The sequence below is a fragment of the Mastigoproctus giganteus genome, chromosome 8 (assembly GCF_048544385.1).
Source record: "Mastigoproctus giganteus isolate SK-2022 chromosome 8, ASM4854438v1, whole genome shotgun sequence".
Lineage (NCBI taxonomy): Eukaryota > Metazoa > Arthropoda > Arachnida > Uropygi > Thelyphonidae > Mastigoproctus > Mastigoproctus giganteus.
The window spans coordinates 143,233,364-143,245,723 of NC_143582.1; the positions used below are offsets into that span (position 1 = coordinate 143,233,364).

Sequence of the window (12,360 nt, forward strand, 5' to 3'; positions counted from 1 at the left end):
TATTGCCACTCATAACACAGGTATGTCATTTTTAGCATAAATATCTTTTCTTTATTCCTCCCTTTCCACTTTCTCCTTTCTTCAAAAATCCATTCTCCTACATTACATAGGTAATCTGCCCCTTGATGGTTTTGATTGTCATTTCCCTAGCCATAGCTGTGTATAGCCTCAATGTCAGTCACATGTGTATGTGAGGAAATTAAAAGTGTTTTCTTTGAAATAATGAATGAAAACAAAACTTAATTATTTTATAATTTCAATTAACTCAAAACATATATTAGAATGTTAAAATGCAATGCACAAAAAGTATTAATTTTGCATAAAAATGTTATGAAGTAGAAATAATAATTATAATAGCAGGAGTAAGATTTCTGTTAACCAAGCCGGCTGACCAAAGCAAAAAATGAAACGAGGAAAAAAGACATTTGGATACCAAGATTAGTTGTATATCTGCTCAAATTTTTAATTGTATCTAGATGGCTGAGAGAGAGAGAGAGATTGAGACATCTTTCATGGGTGTCCACTCCTATAAGTTTTGATGATTACTTCTGATAGTATAGAAGAGACTTTACCAAATAGTTAAATTAGACAGATACATGAACCACATTCACATGGTGATGCTAAACTTTCTCAAATGTATATAGATGGCTCTAAAAAAGATTCTGCAGTAGGAGCAGCTGTTGTGCATTCCTCCTTTACAACTTCAGTCTCACTTTCAGATGAATATAGTAATCTGTCTGCAGAATTATATGCAATATCTGAAGCCATTGGATGCATGGAAAATAGTGAAACAGCCAAAACATATAATTTACACTGATTAAGTGCAATATGAGCCTTACAGGCTAAGAAGATGTTCTGTCATCTGCTGTTGAGCGAAATTAAAAATAAACTTTCTAAGGCTCAGCAAAACCACTATTACATCACAATCATGAAAATAACACACCACTTTTACACCACTACAGTCAGTCCTCGTATAACACGTGTTTTTTACACCACTACAGTCAGTCCTCGTATAACACGTGTTTACACTACACGAATTCGATCATACATGATTTATAAATAGGGGAACGATATCGTAAATAACACAAACCAAATTCGCTTATGCACAGTTCGCCTTTGTGTTTACAAGAAATGGCAGTCGAATGCGGAATCACCCCAAACTGAACGCAATACGATAGCAATGAAGAGAAGATTCTGAAAAGGTATTTGTTTTTTATGTCAGTGAAGGGGAAACGCATTTCACCATAATAACGTAAAAACCCACACAATTCCAGCTATTGGTATTATTGCAAATGCAATTAGATCGAGTTCACTACTCGTTTATAACAGATTCTACTAACAGAAACCCATTTGGAAATTGTTTTTATTGTTTTATGGTAGTAACCCCCAGAAATGTGCTTTAGTAAAATGTGAGCTAGTAAGGTGTTAATGGTGTGTCTCTGCATTTATGGTGTTGTTTATTCAGTTTCTACACGCATGCAGCTTTGTTTATGTGTGTCAAGCGTGCCTCCTCATTTTGTAATTGTGCTTTATTCCCTAAAAATGAGTAAAATACTTAAAAGGTGTGAAGAGGAAGTATCTTGGTGAAGACACTACAGGTTCAGAGAGAAAAAGAAAAGCAATATCGATAGGCAGAGGCGGACTGGATCAAAAATTCTTACCGAGAAAAATTCGTATCAGCCTCATACTGGCGTTTATGGCCAAAATCACACTTCTGGCCTCTGGCCCACCTGGATTTCCCTGGTAAGGCTTATGGCCAGTCCGCCTCTGTTAGAGAAACAATATGAAATCGTGAAACACTTTGAGCGAAATGAAAGACCATATGATATTACACATGCTACAGGCCTAAATGAGGCAATGCCGAGAATTAGAAAGAAGGCAGAGAAAATAAAAACTTTCATAGCAGGAACAACTCAAAGTGTAATAAAATCCATTAGATCAAGACACAAAGAATTAGAAGAGATGGAACGACTGTCATCTGTTTGGATAGAAAATCAAACAAAGAAAAAGTTTGCTTATGATAGAAGCAAATGCATTAGCAATATTTTATTACGTAACAGTCGTAATAAAATACGTAAGTATTTTATTATGATTATTTATTGTGTATGGTAATGATTTGGTTACAAATGTGCGTTCAATCTTGGGTGATTGGCACCTAACCCTATTTTTCTCATAGGACCTGTTTATTTATATTGCACGATTTTGCATTGCACGAGGGTTTGTAGAAACACAACTATCGTGCTATACGAGGACTGACTGTACTTACAGAAAATGCACCACAATGTACTACAGAATCTATATATGACAGATATGGTAATTAAAATGGCAGAATATATGAAATGAACACCCATTAAATGAATTAATGCAATCAAAAAGCAACCGTCTCTGTGGCATTTCAGCTCTTGGTGAAGTGGACAAGAAGTTATATTAGGCAGACTATGTATAGGGCACACATGCTTTACACAACACTACTTACAGGAAAAAATGCACCGTAATGTACTACATGCAATACTGATTTTACAATAAAACATATACTGGACTGCACACTTTATTGGAAGGAATGGCAGAATGTTTTTAGCTCTATATCCAAAGTACAAGAACTTATTCATATCACATCACTGGAGATCGTATAAATTTATCTTGAACTGAATGAGATTAGCACACCTAATCTCACTAATATAGAAAAATTGCATAACATGTGATCTGATAGGCACAATATGTTCACAGTAGCCTTTGTGCCAATAATAAACATATCAATACCAAATACTGGCTTCAGTTATGGTAAATTTCAGTTAACATCTATGAATGGTCATCTTAGATGCACATGGATCACATGTTGAATGTTTTTACTTGAATAGTAACCCCTCCCATGACACTAAACTTGCCATTGCCAACATAATACATCAACAGTTAGTTAATGTATGCAGTGTGTTACATTTCAGGGGCTTTAGTAGATAGTTAATAATTCACAGTTGACATGAAAATTTGTTACAATGATTCCTAAGATTTTCTAAATAAGTATTGAGATTCTGACATGGATCAGAGCTTCTTTTTCCAAATTTAGAGTAATATTTCTGTAGGGGAGCTGGGGTGGGAATGCTATGAAATGAGAATTGAACTTAGAACCATCCTGGGGCCAACAGAATATATGTTAAAAATTTGATAGCAGACTGTATTTTTCTTGTCAGTTATTGAGAAAACATACTTTCTTTTATGATGATTTTTGAGGGATGCGGTGGTGAGGGCTGTGGAACTGGACCCGAAATTTTTTCAAGAACCAAGAACATAGGTTGAAAATTTGACCTTGAACCGACTTTTCTTTCTAGAGTAACATGCAAAGCATACTTCCATTTTTTTTAATAGATTTCTGTGGTTGGTGGGGAGGGGTAGCCATGATTGATCTTAAAAGCTTTTCTGGGATCAACAAAACACACTGAAAATGCAATATCAATTGAACTCTTTCTTGTTAAGTAATGTCTAAACATCCGACAACATACTTCCATTACAAGTTAGGTAATGTATGCAGTGCATTACATTTCAGATGCATTAGATTTTTTTCAAAAATTAATTTAATTTTTTTTTCTGTGATTAACTGAAGTGAAAAGTAAATGTAGTTATCTCCTTAAGAATTAATTATTAAGGTTATAACTTTATAGAACACTTAATAAAAATCTATAGTTTTATGTTCTTGAAATTTAGCTCTTCAGTTTAATTACATGTTTAATGTTTATTACTCTTTTCCCATATACTGATTGAGGTGTATAAAGTCTTGAATGGTTTGAGCATGCTCAATGCCGATGGGATTCTTTCTCTTGCTCAGAATAATCACCTGAGAGGGTATAAATTCAGATTGAGGAAAGACTGATGTAGGATAGATGTGCAGAAATTTGCCTTTAGCCAGCGGGTGGTTGATTGCTGGAACAAACTTCCATCTGTCGTAGAAGTTGATAGCTTAAATAGATTCAAGGCAGAACTTGATAAGCATTTGGACGAGTGGATGGGTAAAATAAGGGGTTTTTTTTTTTTTTTTTTGGTTGATGCTATGTAAGCTTGCTTTCTTGTATCATGTGCCTATGCTGATGCTAATATCTTTAACCATTTATCATACTCGTTTTTTTTTTTTTTTAAGTCTCTTTTCTCTCCATATACAGGGTGAGTGGGAAGTCACTCCCTATTTTAAAAATGTTATTGTTATGGGAGTTTAATGGCACATAAGCTACTATGGCTATAATGCTAAAAATGTTATAAAAAATAGCACTACACATTTTTTTTTCTGATTTGTAGCTTATTGTTTGCCATTAGTTCCCTGAAAGTTACAATTCGATGAGACCTCCAGCATTTTCCACACATTTTTTAAACGGGCAGGTACATTTTCTGCAGCCCTCCTTAAGAATTGGACAGGAACACCGGATATGACCTGATGGAACTTGTTTTCAAGTTCATCAGTATTCTTAGGTTTACTCCTATACACTTCTTCCTTGGCCCACCCACATAAAAAGTAATCACATGGGGTTAGGTTTGAATTTCATGCAGGCCATTCTGTGGGTCCCCGACGGCCTATCCAGTGTCCTGGGAAATGCTCATTGAACCACTCCTTAACAGTCAAGGCAAAATGCGGGGGGAGCACCGTCTTGCATAAACATCAACTCTTGAGCATTTCTCCATGCAGAAATTGTAGGCCACAAAATTTTGCGACATTTCTAAGTATTGTTCATGGTGTTGCGTATCAGATATGGTCCAATGATGTGAGAAGTTATACTGCACCATACTGTCACTTTCGGCTTGTTCTGCATTCTTTTAGCCGTCTCCTGGGGATCTTTATCTGCCCAATAATGACTGTTATTAATCCCAGGGACTCACATCTTGGGCTTGGCATACCCAGGAGCTGGATATCATCATTCTTCTCTTTCTTGGTGATTCCTCTCTCTCTCTCTCAGGGTAACTCGGAAATTTTTTTTTGGCTGGTGCAGCATAAGCCTCAAGCTTCCTTGCACTATATGGCTAATAATAATAATGTCAATTAATGAACCCCCCCTACATGAAATACAGCCTCATCTGTCCAAAGAAAGTTTTTGAACAGGTTTGGAAAATCTTCCTCCCATGCAAGCATCATTTCACAAAATTCAACACGTTGAACAATTGTTGCACATAATGTGGTTTCCATGGTCGATATTGTAAGTCTTTATGGAGAACAACACGCACAGCATGATGCATTAAACCACTCTCTCTTGAGGCCTGCCCTTCGGATTTCGAAGGGCTTCAATCGAAAATCTCTTTCAGTTGATTCACATTTTCCTTAGACCTTGATGTCGAAGGTCTACTGGATCTCTTGCTGTCCACTACTTTACCATCATCATCAGCCATTATTAATCCACTACAGGATGAAGGCCTCTCCAGCAACTTTCCAGTTCCTTTCTACTCTACCAGTCATGAATAACTTTTTGTGACAGTTTTTGATTGTTTTTGGATCCAAAACGGCATGCCTGCTATGTTGACTCCTCAACCTCCGTTGCACTTGGACAACTGACTGCCACACCGCATACCTGGTGGAAATTTTAGCTCTTTCCTCAATGGATAGTACACTGGCCATTTCTATTGTGATTTCACAGGGATCTAAAAAATGAAAACAGCATAAGTAATGGCATACAAGACACAATAAAACAACATACAGTTAATTCCAGTACATGCATTACTTTACCGAATATAACAATTTAAAAATAGTGAATGACTTCCCACCCACCCTGTACATATCTCTCTTCACAAGCAACACTACATTCATGAGACTTGTATAACAACAATGCGAATCATGCATGGACTATCTAAATCTAATAATACTGTATTAAAACTATATTTAATCTATGATTTATTTTTTCCATACAATTGATTTCCTGATTTATATATGTATAATTTTAATGAAAGTTGGAATACAAATTTTTCTATATGAACAAATATAAAATTTCACGAAACTCTGTCCACTGGAATAGTTTTTAAATGTGGGCAGATAGACAATAGGTACTATGCTTATATTCCCTAACCCTCCCTTTCCTCTCAGTCTCTTGCACATCATCTTACACTTCCTTTCCTACTCTACCAAGCAGCAGTTAGTTTGTAATTTATTGTTTTTCATGTTTACACTCTTAATATAATCTCCAGTTTTAATTAGTCATAATTTACTTTATTGTTGCCTTCAAAGAAGGAAGCAAAGTAGCTTCTAATATACATAATATTTTGTGAAATCAACCGGGATTACTTTTATTTTTGATATAGGTTTGCTTCTATTTCAACCAACTCTTTAATGACGATATAAAACTTATAAAAATTATTAAACATCTTCCCCACTGTCAGAACAACAGTGAATCAAACCCCACAGTCTCAATAGTGAGTGCTCAATACAACCCTGGTTTTCAACCACCATACCTCTGCCAGTAAGGAAAATATTACATCTATCAACATTAAATTTAAAAATTTTTAAATTTAGATAGTCTAAAAAGCTTAGCTGCATATGGAGCATTTTCTCTTCTTTCCTTAAGTTGGACTAAAACTTTTTGAAACTACATATTCACAGGAATGAGAGCAACGCAAAAATCAACCAGAAGCCTTTGTCTTATGTAGTAATTTTTGTTCTTCACGCATGCATATAAATGACCAATCATCTGATAATAAGAATGGTCTATGGATATTAAGTGAATTTTTACGTAACTTCATCTCTAGGGTTTCCGCAATATGTAATTTATAGTAGTTATGTTGAATATTTATAATTTTTATTTCCTTAATGCCAAATGAATGTTGTTCATTTATTGCATGAAATGAAAGTTCTGAAGCATTTGATCGACTAGCCCGAACTGAAGCTTCATGTTGTTTTGCTCAAAACTGTGCCACCCTCATGGTAGATCCTACATAAACCGTGTTGCAGTTTTTACATGTGATGCTGTATACGAGGTCATGTTGTAATTGGATTGTAGTGTTTAACAGTTGATTTCTAAAAAATTTATATAATTTGTTCATGGGTTTGGCTATAATTTTTATGTCGGTACCCTTGCATATTTGATTAACTTTATTGTACCAATGCACGACATATGGGATGGTAGTGAAATGTTTTTTGTCCAATTCTGATTTTCGTACAATGTGTGTTGCGAAGTTGTTATTGTTTATTTTTTTTTCCCGTGCTAATGCTTTAACTTTATTTATAGAGGCTAAAGAGATAACCCCTATTTATGAATCTTCTGGTTAATTCATTTATCTCTGTTGTATGAAATCTGAGAGGAAGAATATTTAAAAGCATTAAGAAATTGATTCAACAATTCGAAATTTTGAAAAGTTTTAGTCCGACTTAAGGAAAGAAGAGAAAATCCTCCATATGCAGCTAAGCTTTTTAGACTATCTAAATTTAAAAATTTTTAAATTTAACATTGATAGATGTAATATTTTCCTTACTGGCAGAGGTACAGTGGTTGAAAATCGGGGTTGTGTTGAGTGCTCAATATTGAGATTGTGGGGTTTGATTTACTGTTGTTCTGACAGTGGGAAAGATGTTTAATAATTTTTATAAGTTTTATATCATCATTACAATTCATTTTTAATGCGTTGGACTGGGAGAGTTGGTTGAAATAGAAGCAATCCTATATCAAAAATAAAGGTAATTCCTGTTGATTTCACAATATAATAGAATATAGGAATTATTGAGTACTTAATAGCTCTCTATTATCAAATAATATTTTGTAAATTATATTTTAACAAATTTCAAATTAATACATTTTGTTCAGCTAGAATGCAAAGTTATCATATATTTCCAACTTACCCATGTTTGTTATTTGGCAAGCTAACAGATCATTTCATTTGTCCCACTAAGGTTTATAAATATCCTTTATAGATATTGTATATAATGTGAATCTCAGAACTTGACATGTTTTGTACTAATGTAAGGAAATATGTTATAATGTAAATAGCAACACTATTTTAAATATATATTTTAATTAAAGCTCACACACCAGAAAAGTATACATAAACTTAAAAATAAAATAAAACAATTACAATATCTATTCATTATAGCTGTCATTTTGGGGTTTACAGAATTGCAGTCTTTTGAACACAGTTCCTCAGAAATGTTCTCAAATTCTCTGTTGGCTGCTGAAGCTTCAGCAGAGACCTGTGTGCTTATTACTAAGTACCAGCGGTGTAGCTATGGTATTTTGCACCCGGGGCGGATCCTTCTGGTGTCACCCCCTAAATAATGTTATCAACTTAAAAAAAAAAACTTATTCTTAAAACTTAATTGATTTTAAAAGATCACAGAAAATGAAGGAACATTTTGCAAGAAATGTTAAAAATTCAGTGAATGAAGTATAGTGTATTTATATAGTATATAATAAAAAAAAGAGATACAAAATATGAAAATCAATAACAGATGAGATTTATAGTTTTCATTTTCATGTCAGTAAATTTATCGATAACCTCATCAAAATTAATTTTACTGGCTGTTCATTTTCAACAGATAATATAGCTAGATTTGATAATTTAGTCCAGCCTTTCTCAATCTTTTTACCCTTGAAATAATTTTCAGGTCTCAGGGAACTTGTGCATAAAAATTATTATATCTACAGCCCACAGTAGGTTAGTGTTATCCGTAAGTTGTAGATATAGTAATAATTGTCAGTGCTCTTTTGAGTAGAGAATGATATTTTTCTGTGGATATGTTTATTTTAGCCAACTTATTAGCCTACTCTTTTTGTAATTCCCCCCCTCCCTACAAAGGATATCATCTCTAATTCAAGTCAGTAATATAGGTAGAGGAAACTTCAGTTTTTCCTTTTTTTTTTTTTAAACCTTACTTACCTTATCCCAGGAGGTCCTAAAAGTCCCATCACAAATTTGTACCATATGCAAGAGTAATTTTTTCCCCTATTTAAAACTAAAACTGACTTTTTAGCCAACCTTCCTTGAAAAAAAAAAAACAGGTAGTAAATTTAGCATTCCTTTCTTGAAATTAATCTCTTTCTTTCCTTTTCATAAATTTTAAAAACTCATAAGGCAACAATAAATTTCTGTTAAATAACTGGCTTAAGACAAAATGGGATTTAATTTTTGTGAAGGTAGGCTCAGTAGAGTTAAATAAAGATTGTAAATTGATTTTAATTAATGTTATTAACAACATGAAAATTTATTGACAGTGTTGAATAGTAAAGCTACTAAAACCACAAGCCAAAGCACCATGAATAAAAATATAGCCAAAGACACAATTTTATACAAGGATTTGAAAAAACATTTTCTTTCTGAGTGACATGATCAGCCTTTCTGAGTGACATGATCAGCCTAGCAGTTACAAAATTATTATACACATGCATTGGTTCTTGATCTCTTTTATAGGCATAAAAAGTTATTTTTGAAACTAAAAATAAAGAATGAAATTTACCTCTTTAATGTGAAATGGGTCTATTTCTGTCCTTGCTCTTGATGTTTGCTCACACATGTAAGAAGTTGAAAACTGCAGCAAAATGTTCATTGCTATCCGATGAATGGCAGGATACTTTTCTTTCAAAGAAATTCAGAACTTGTCTAGGGGCAGATCAGTAAATCTCATCTTGAGTGTATGATCAGACTACAGCTCACAAAGTTCTTCCTATTCTCTCAAAGTTAGGTTCTCAGGCTGAGCAGAAGATTCAGAGAAAGGGTCCCTCATCCAATCATACACCTGTGTTGAAGAGGAGGGAAATACAGTTCAATTTTTTGTGCAGTTCTTCCAGGTGGTTTCAATAAGACTTGAGACTTGCTGATATCCTTCCTCACTCTAAAGCCCAAGCAGCAATGGAAACATTTCAAAATTTCCTTTTGCAACATGATTTTTCCAAAGATTCGGTTTCTTTTTATATCCAAGAATCTTGTCACTTGAAGTCAAAACATTTTCTGCAGGGCCTTGTAGAGACTTGTTCGGCTGGTTTGTGTGATTTTGCTGTACTTTGAAGATGAACTTAGCAAAATCTGGCCTACTATTTTCTTGAAAGTACTCCTGCAATTCACCTTTCAGCCCAAACACCCTGTTTAGAACCCTTCCTCTGCTAAGCCACCAGATTTCTGTATGTAGCAGGAGATTTATGTGCTCTTTGTCCAGGTTTTCACACAGTTTTTTAAACGTTCTGAAGTGAACTGGTCTTTGTTTAATAAAGTTAACCATTTTTATAGCTTCATCCTTGATTTGGTTTTGTAATGCTTGTGGCCAAAAATCATTTGATAAATTTCGATCTTCTATCTGGGTCTATCCAAATGCTACAGCACATGAAATGATAAACCTTATCTTATTTTGTATTTAAATTCCTTTATGAAATTTATGATTCTGTTAGTTTTAGGTATTTTAAGTTCCAAACTTTGCTTTCTCTAAGACTTTTTAAACTTCTTTCAGTATTCTCAATTCCAGATTGCCAATTGTCTTTGAGATACAAGTTCTACCAACTTTTCATAAATTGTGTGCTGTTCCCACTTCTTCAGACTCCTTCAAAATTTGCTTTATAGTCTTCATCATAGTGGGTAGTTTTTGTTCAAAAAACTTTGACATCATTTTCATATTTTTCATGCCAATTTACAAGTTTGATCCTCTTCTTCATTGTAAGGCCCATGGTATTTTTCTTATGTTCAAATTATTATGAAACAATAAAAAAAAAAATTATAAACTGTTTTTCAAATAATTTATGTATATATTTAGATCAGCAGTTATTCAAAGTAATTTCTTTACTTGTGGACCACCTATATAAAATTTTAAAGAAAAATTTATACAGTTTAAGGAATGTTTTCTAACGTTTGTGTTTGCCATTGATATCTTCTATCAAAATGATAATTATATAGCTATTTTAATTGCTTCTTTCTACTGAATAAACTTGTTTGTTTGGAAAAACAAACGATATCTGTGAATTTTTCAGTTATCATTACTAAAATAATGTATTGCATTTCTATATTAGCTATTCTTCAAGATCCAGATTTGTTATTACTTTTGGCAGATCCCACCCACATTCACAGGTAATTGCCCAATTATGTGTAATAATAGTAATAAATGGTAATAGTTTCAGTAAATATAGTTTTTCAGAAATTCAGTATATACTGAAAATCTGGTTTTGAAATTGAAATCTATTTTTTTTATTAAAATATAGTGCACTCTTTATATAACATACTTGTTCTAATAGAAAGATTTATTTTATTATGTTTTTTGTTTTTTTCTTTTTTTTTTCAAATGACTTAAACAATGAATAAAAGATATGAACAAGCAAGCATTTTTATTGTAAACAAATTTCATCCTGCATATTGTTTTCTTTCTTTTTTATCAGTGAACTGAATAGCTCACCATTTTTAATGACAAATTCAACATTACTGTAGTTTTTTTTTAAAAATAATACCATACTTTAGCATAAAAATATATTTCATTCTAACCAGAAGTTAAATGATTTTATGATAATTACAATTTTACAATAATGATTTTATGATAATCTATCGAATTATATTAAAAGAAGCAGCAAGAGAGATAAGCAAACCTTTAGCCATAATTTTGAGAACATCCTTGGATTTGGGGGATGTCCAGGTCTCTCTCCTATTCACAGAGGGAGATCAAAGGGCAAAGTAATTTATATAGCTCTGTAAGCTTATCTTCTGTGTCAGGGAAAATAATGGAGTAGGTAGGTAAAGAAGTGATGCAGGCTCTTACTCTTATACAAAAATCACAGCATGGATTTTTTAAGGGAGAACTTGTCTGACCAATCTTGATTTACATACTGTGAGGTTAATCACAAAGGAACTGGAAGCAAAAATTAATTTTGACATCATATATTTACATTAGAGTAAAGTTTTTGATACTGTTCTCCGTGAATGACTGATGTACAAATTGGAGCAGCGTTTTGGGCAAGTTATTGCTATGGATTGAAGAGTGGTTCAGTGGCAGTAGACAGAGTGGTTATTAATGATTAATGCTGTCCATGGACTAATTTTATAGTCTTCCAAGGTTAAATCTTGGGCCCCTTATTGTTTTAATATTTATTAATGATGTTGATGTAGGAGAGTTACCAAGTTTAATGTCCAAGCTTGCTGATGATACAAATGTGGGCAGTTTGATTACAATAATCGGAGCAAATGGGTTGAAAAATGGCAGTTCGGATTTAATATTGATAGATTCAAGGTACTGCATTTGAATATCAGTAATCCTTGTATCATATAATTTGGATGATACCAAATGGTATGTAATTTTTCATTCTCCAATACTTAAAGTAGTGGAGAATGAAAAAAGACTTAGAGGTAATTTTACAGTCCAACATGAGATTTTCTGAGCAGTGCAGACTGTTTGCTAGTAGAGGTCTTATGGGTTTCTGTTAATAATATGCAGGGATT

At 33.2% G+C, this 12,360-nt stretch overlaps 1 protein-coding gene across 2 annotated transcripts in view; it reads left to right on the plus strand.

Moving 5' to 3' along the window:
• The window catches only part of LOC150081878 (ubiquitin-like protein 7), an 84,924-nt gene that overhangs the window by 36,228 nt on the left and 36,336 nt on the right, over window positions 1-12,360 (plus strand). For both annotated transcript variants that reach the window (XM_090379786.1, XM_090379787.1), the window contains exon 5: window positions 10,947-11,004. In XM_090379786.1, coding sequence (XP_090235912.1) covers window positions 10,947-11,004 — 58 coding nt within the window. The remainder of the gene's footprint in view (window positions 1-10,946; window positions 11,005-12,360) is intronic.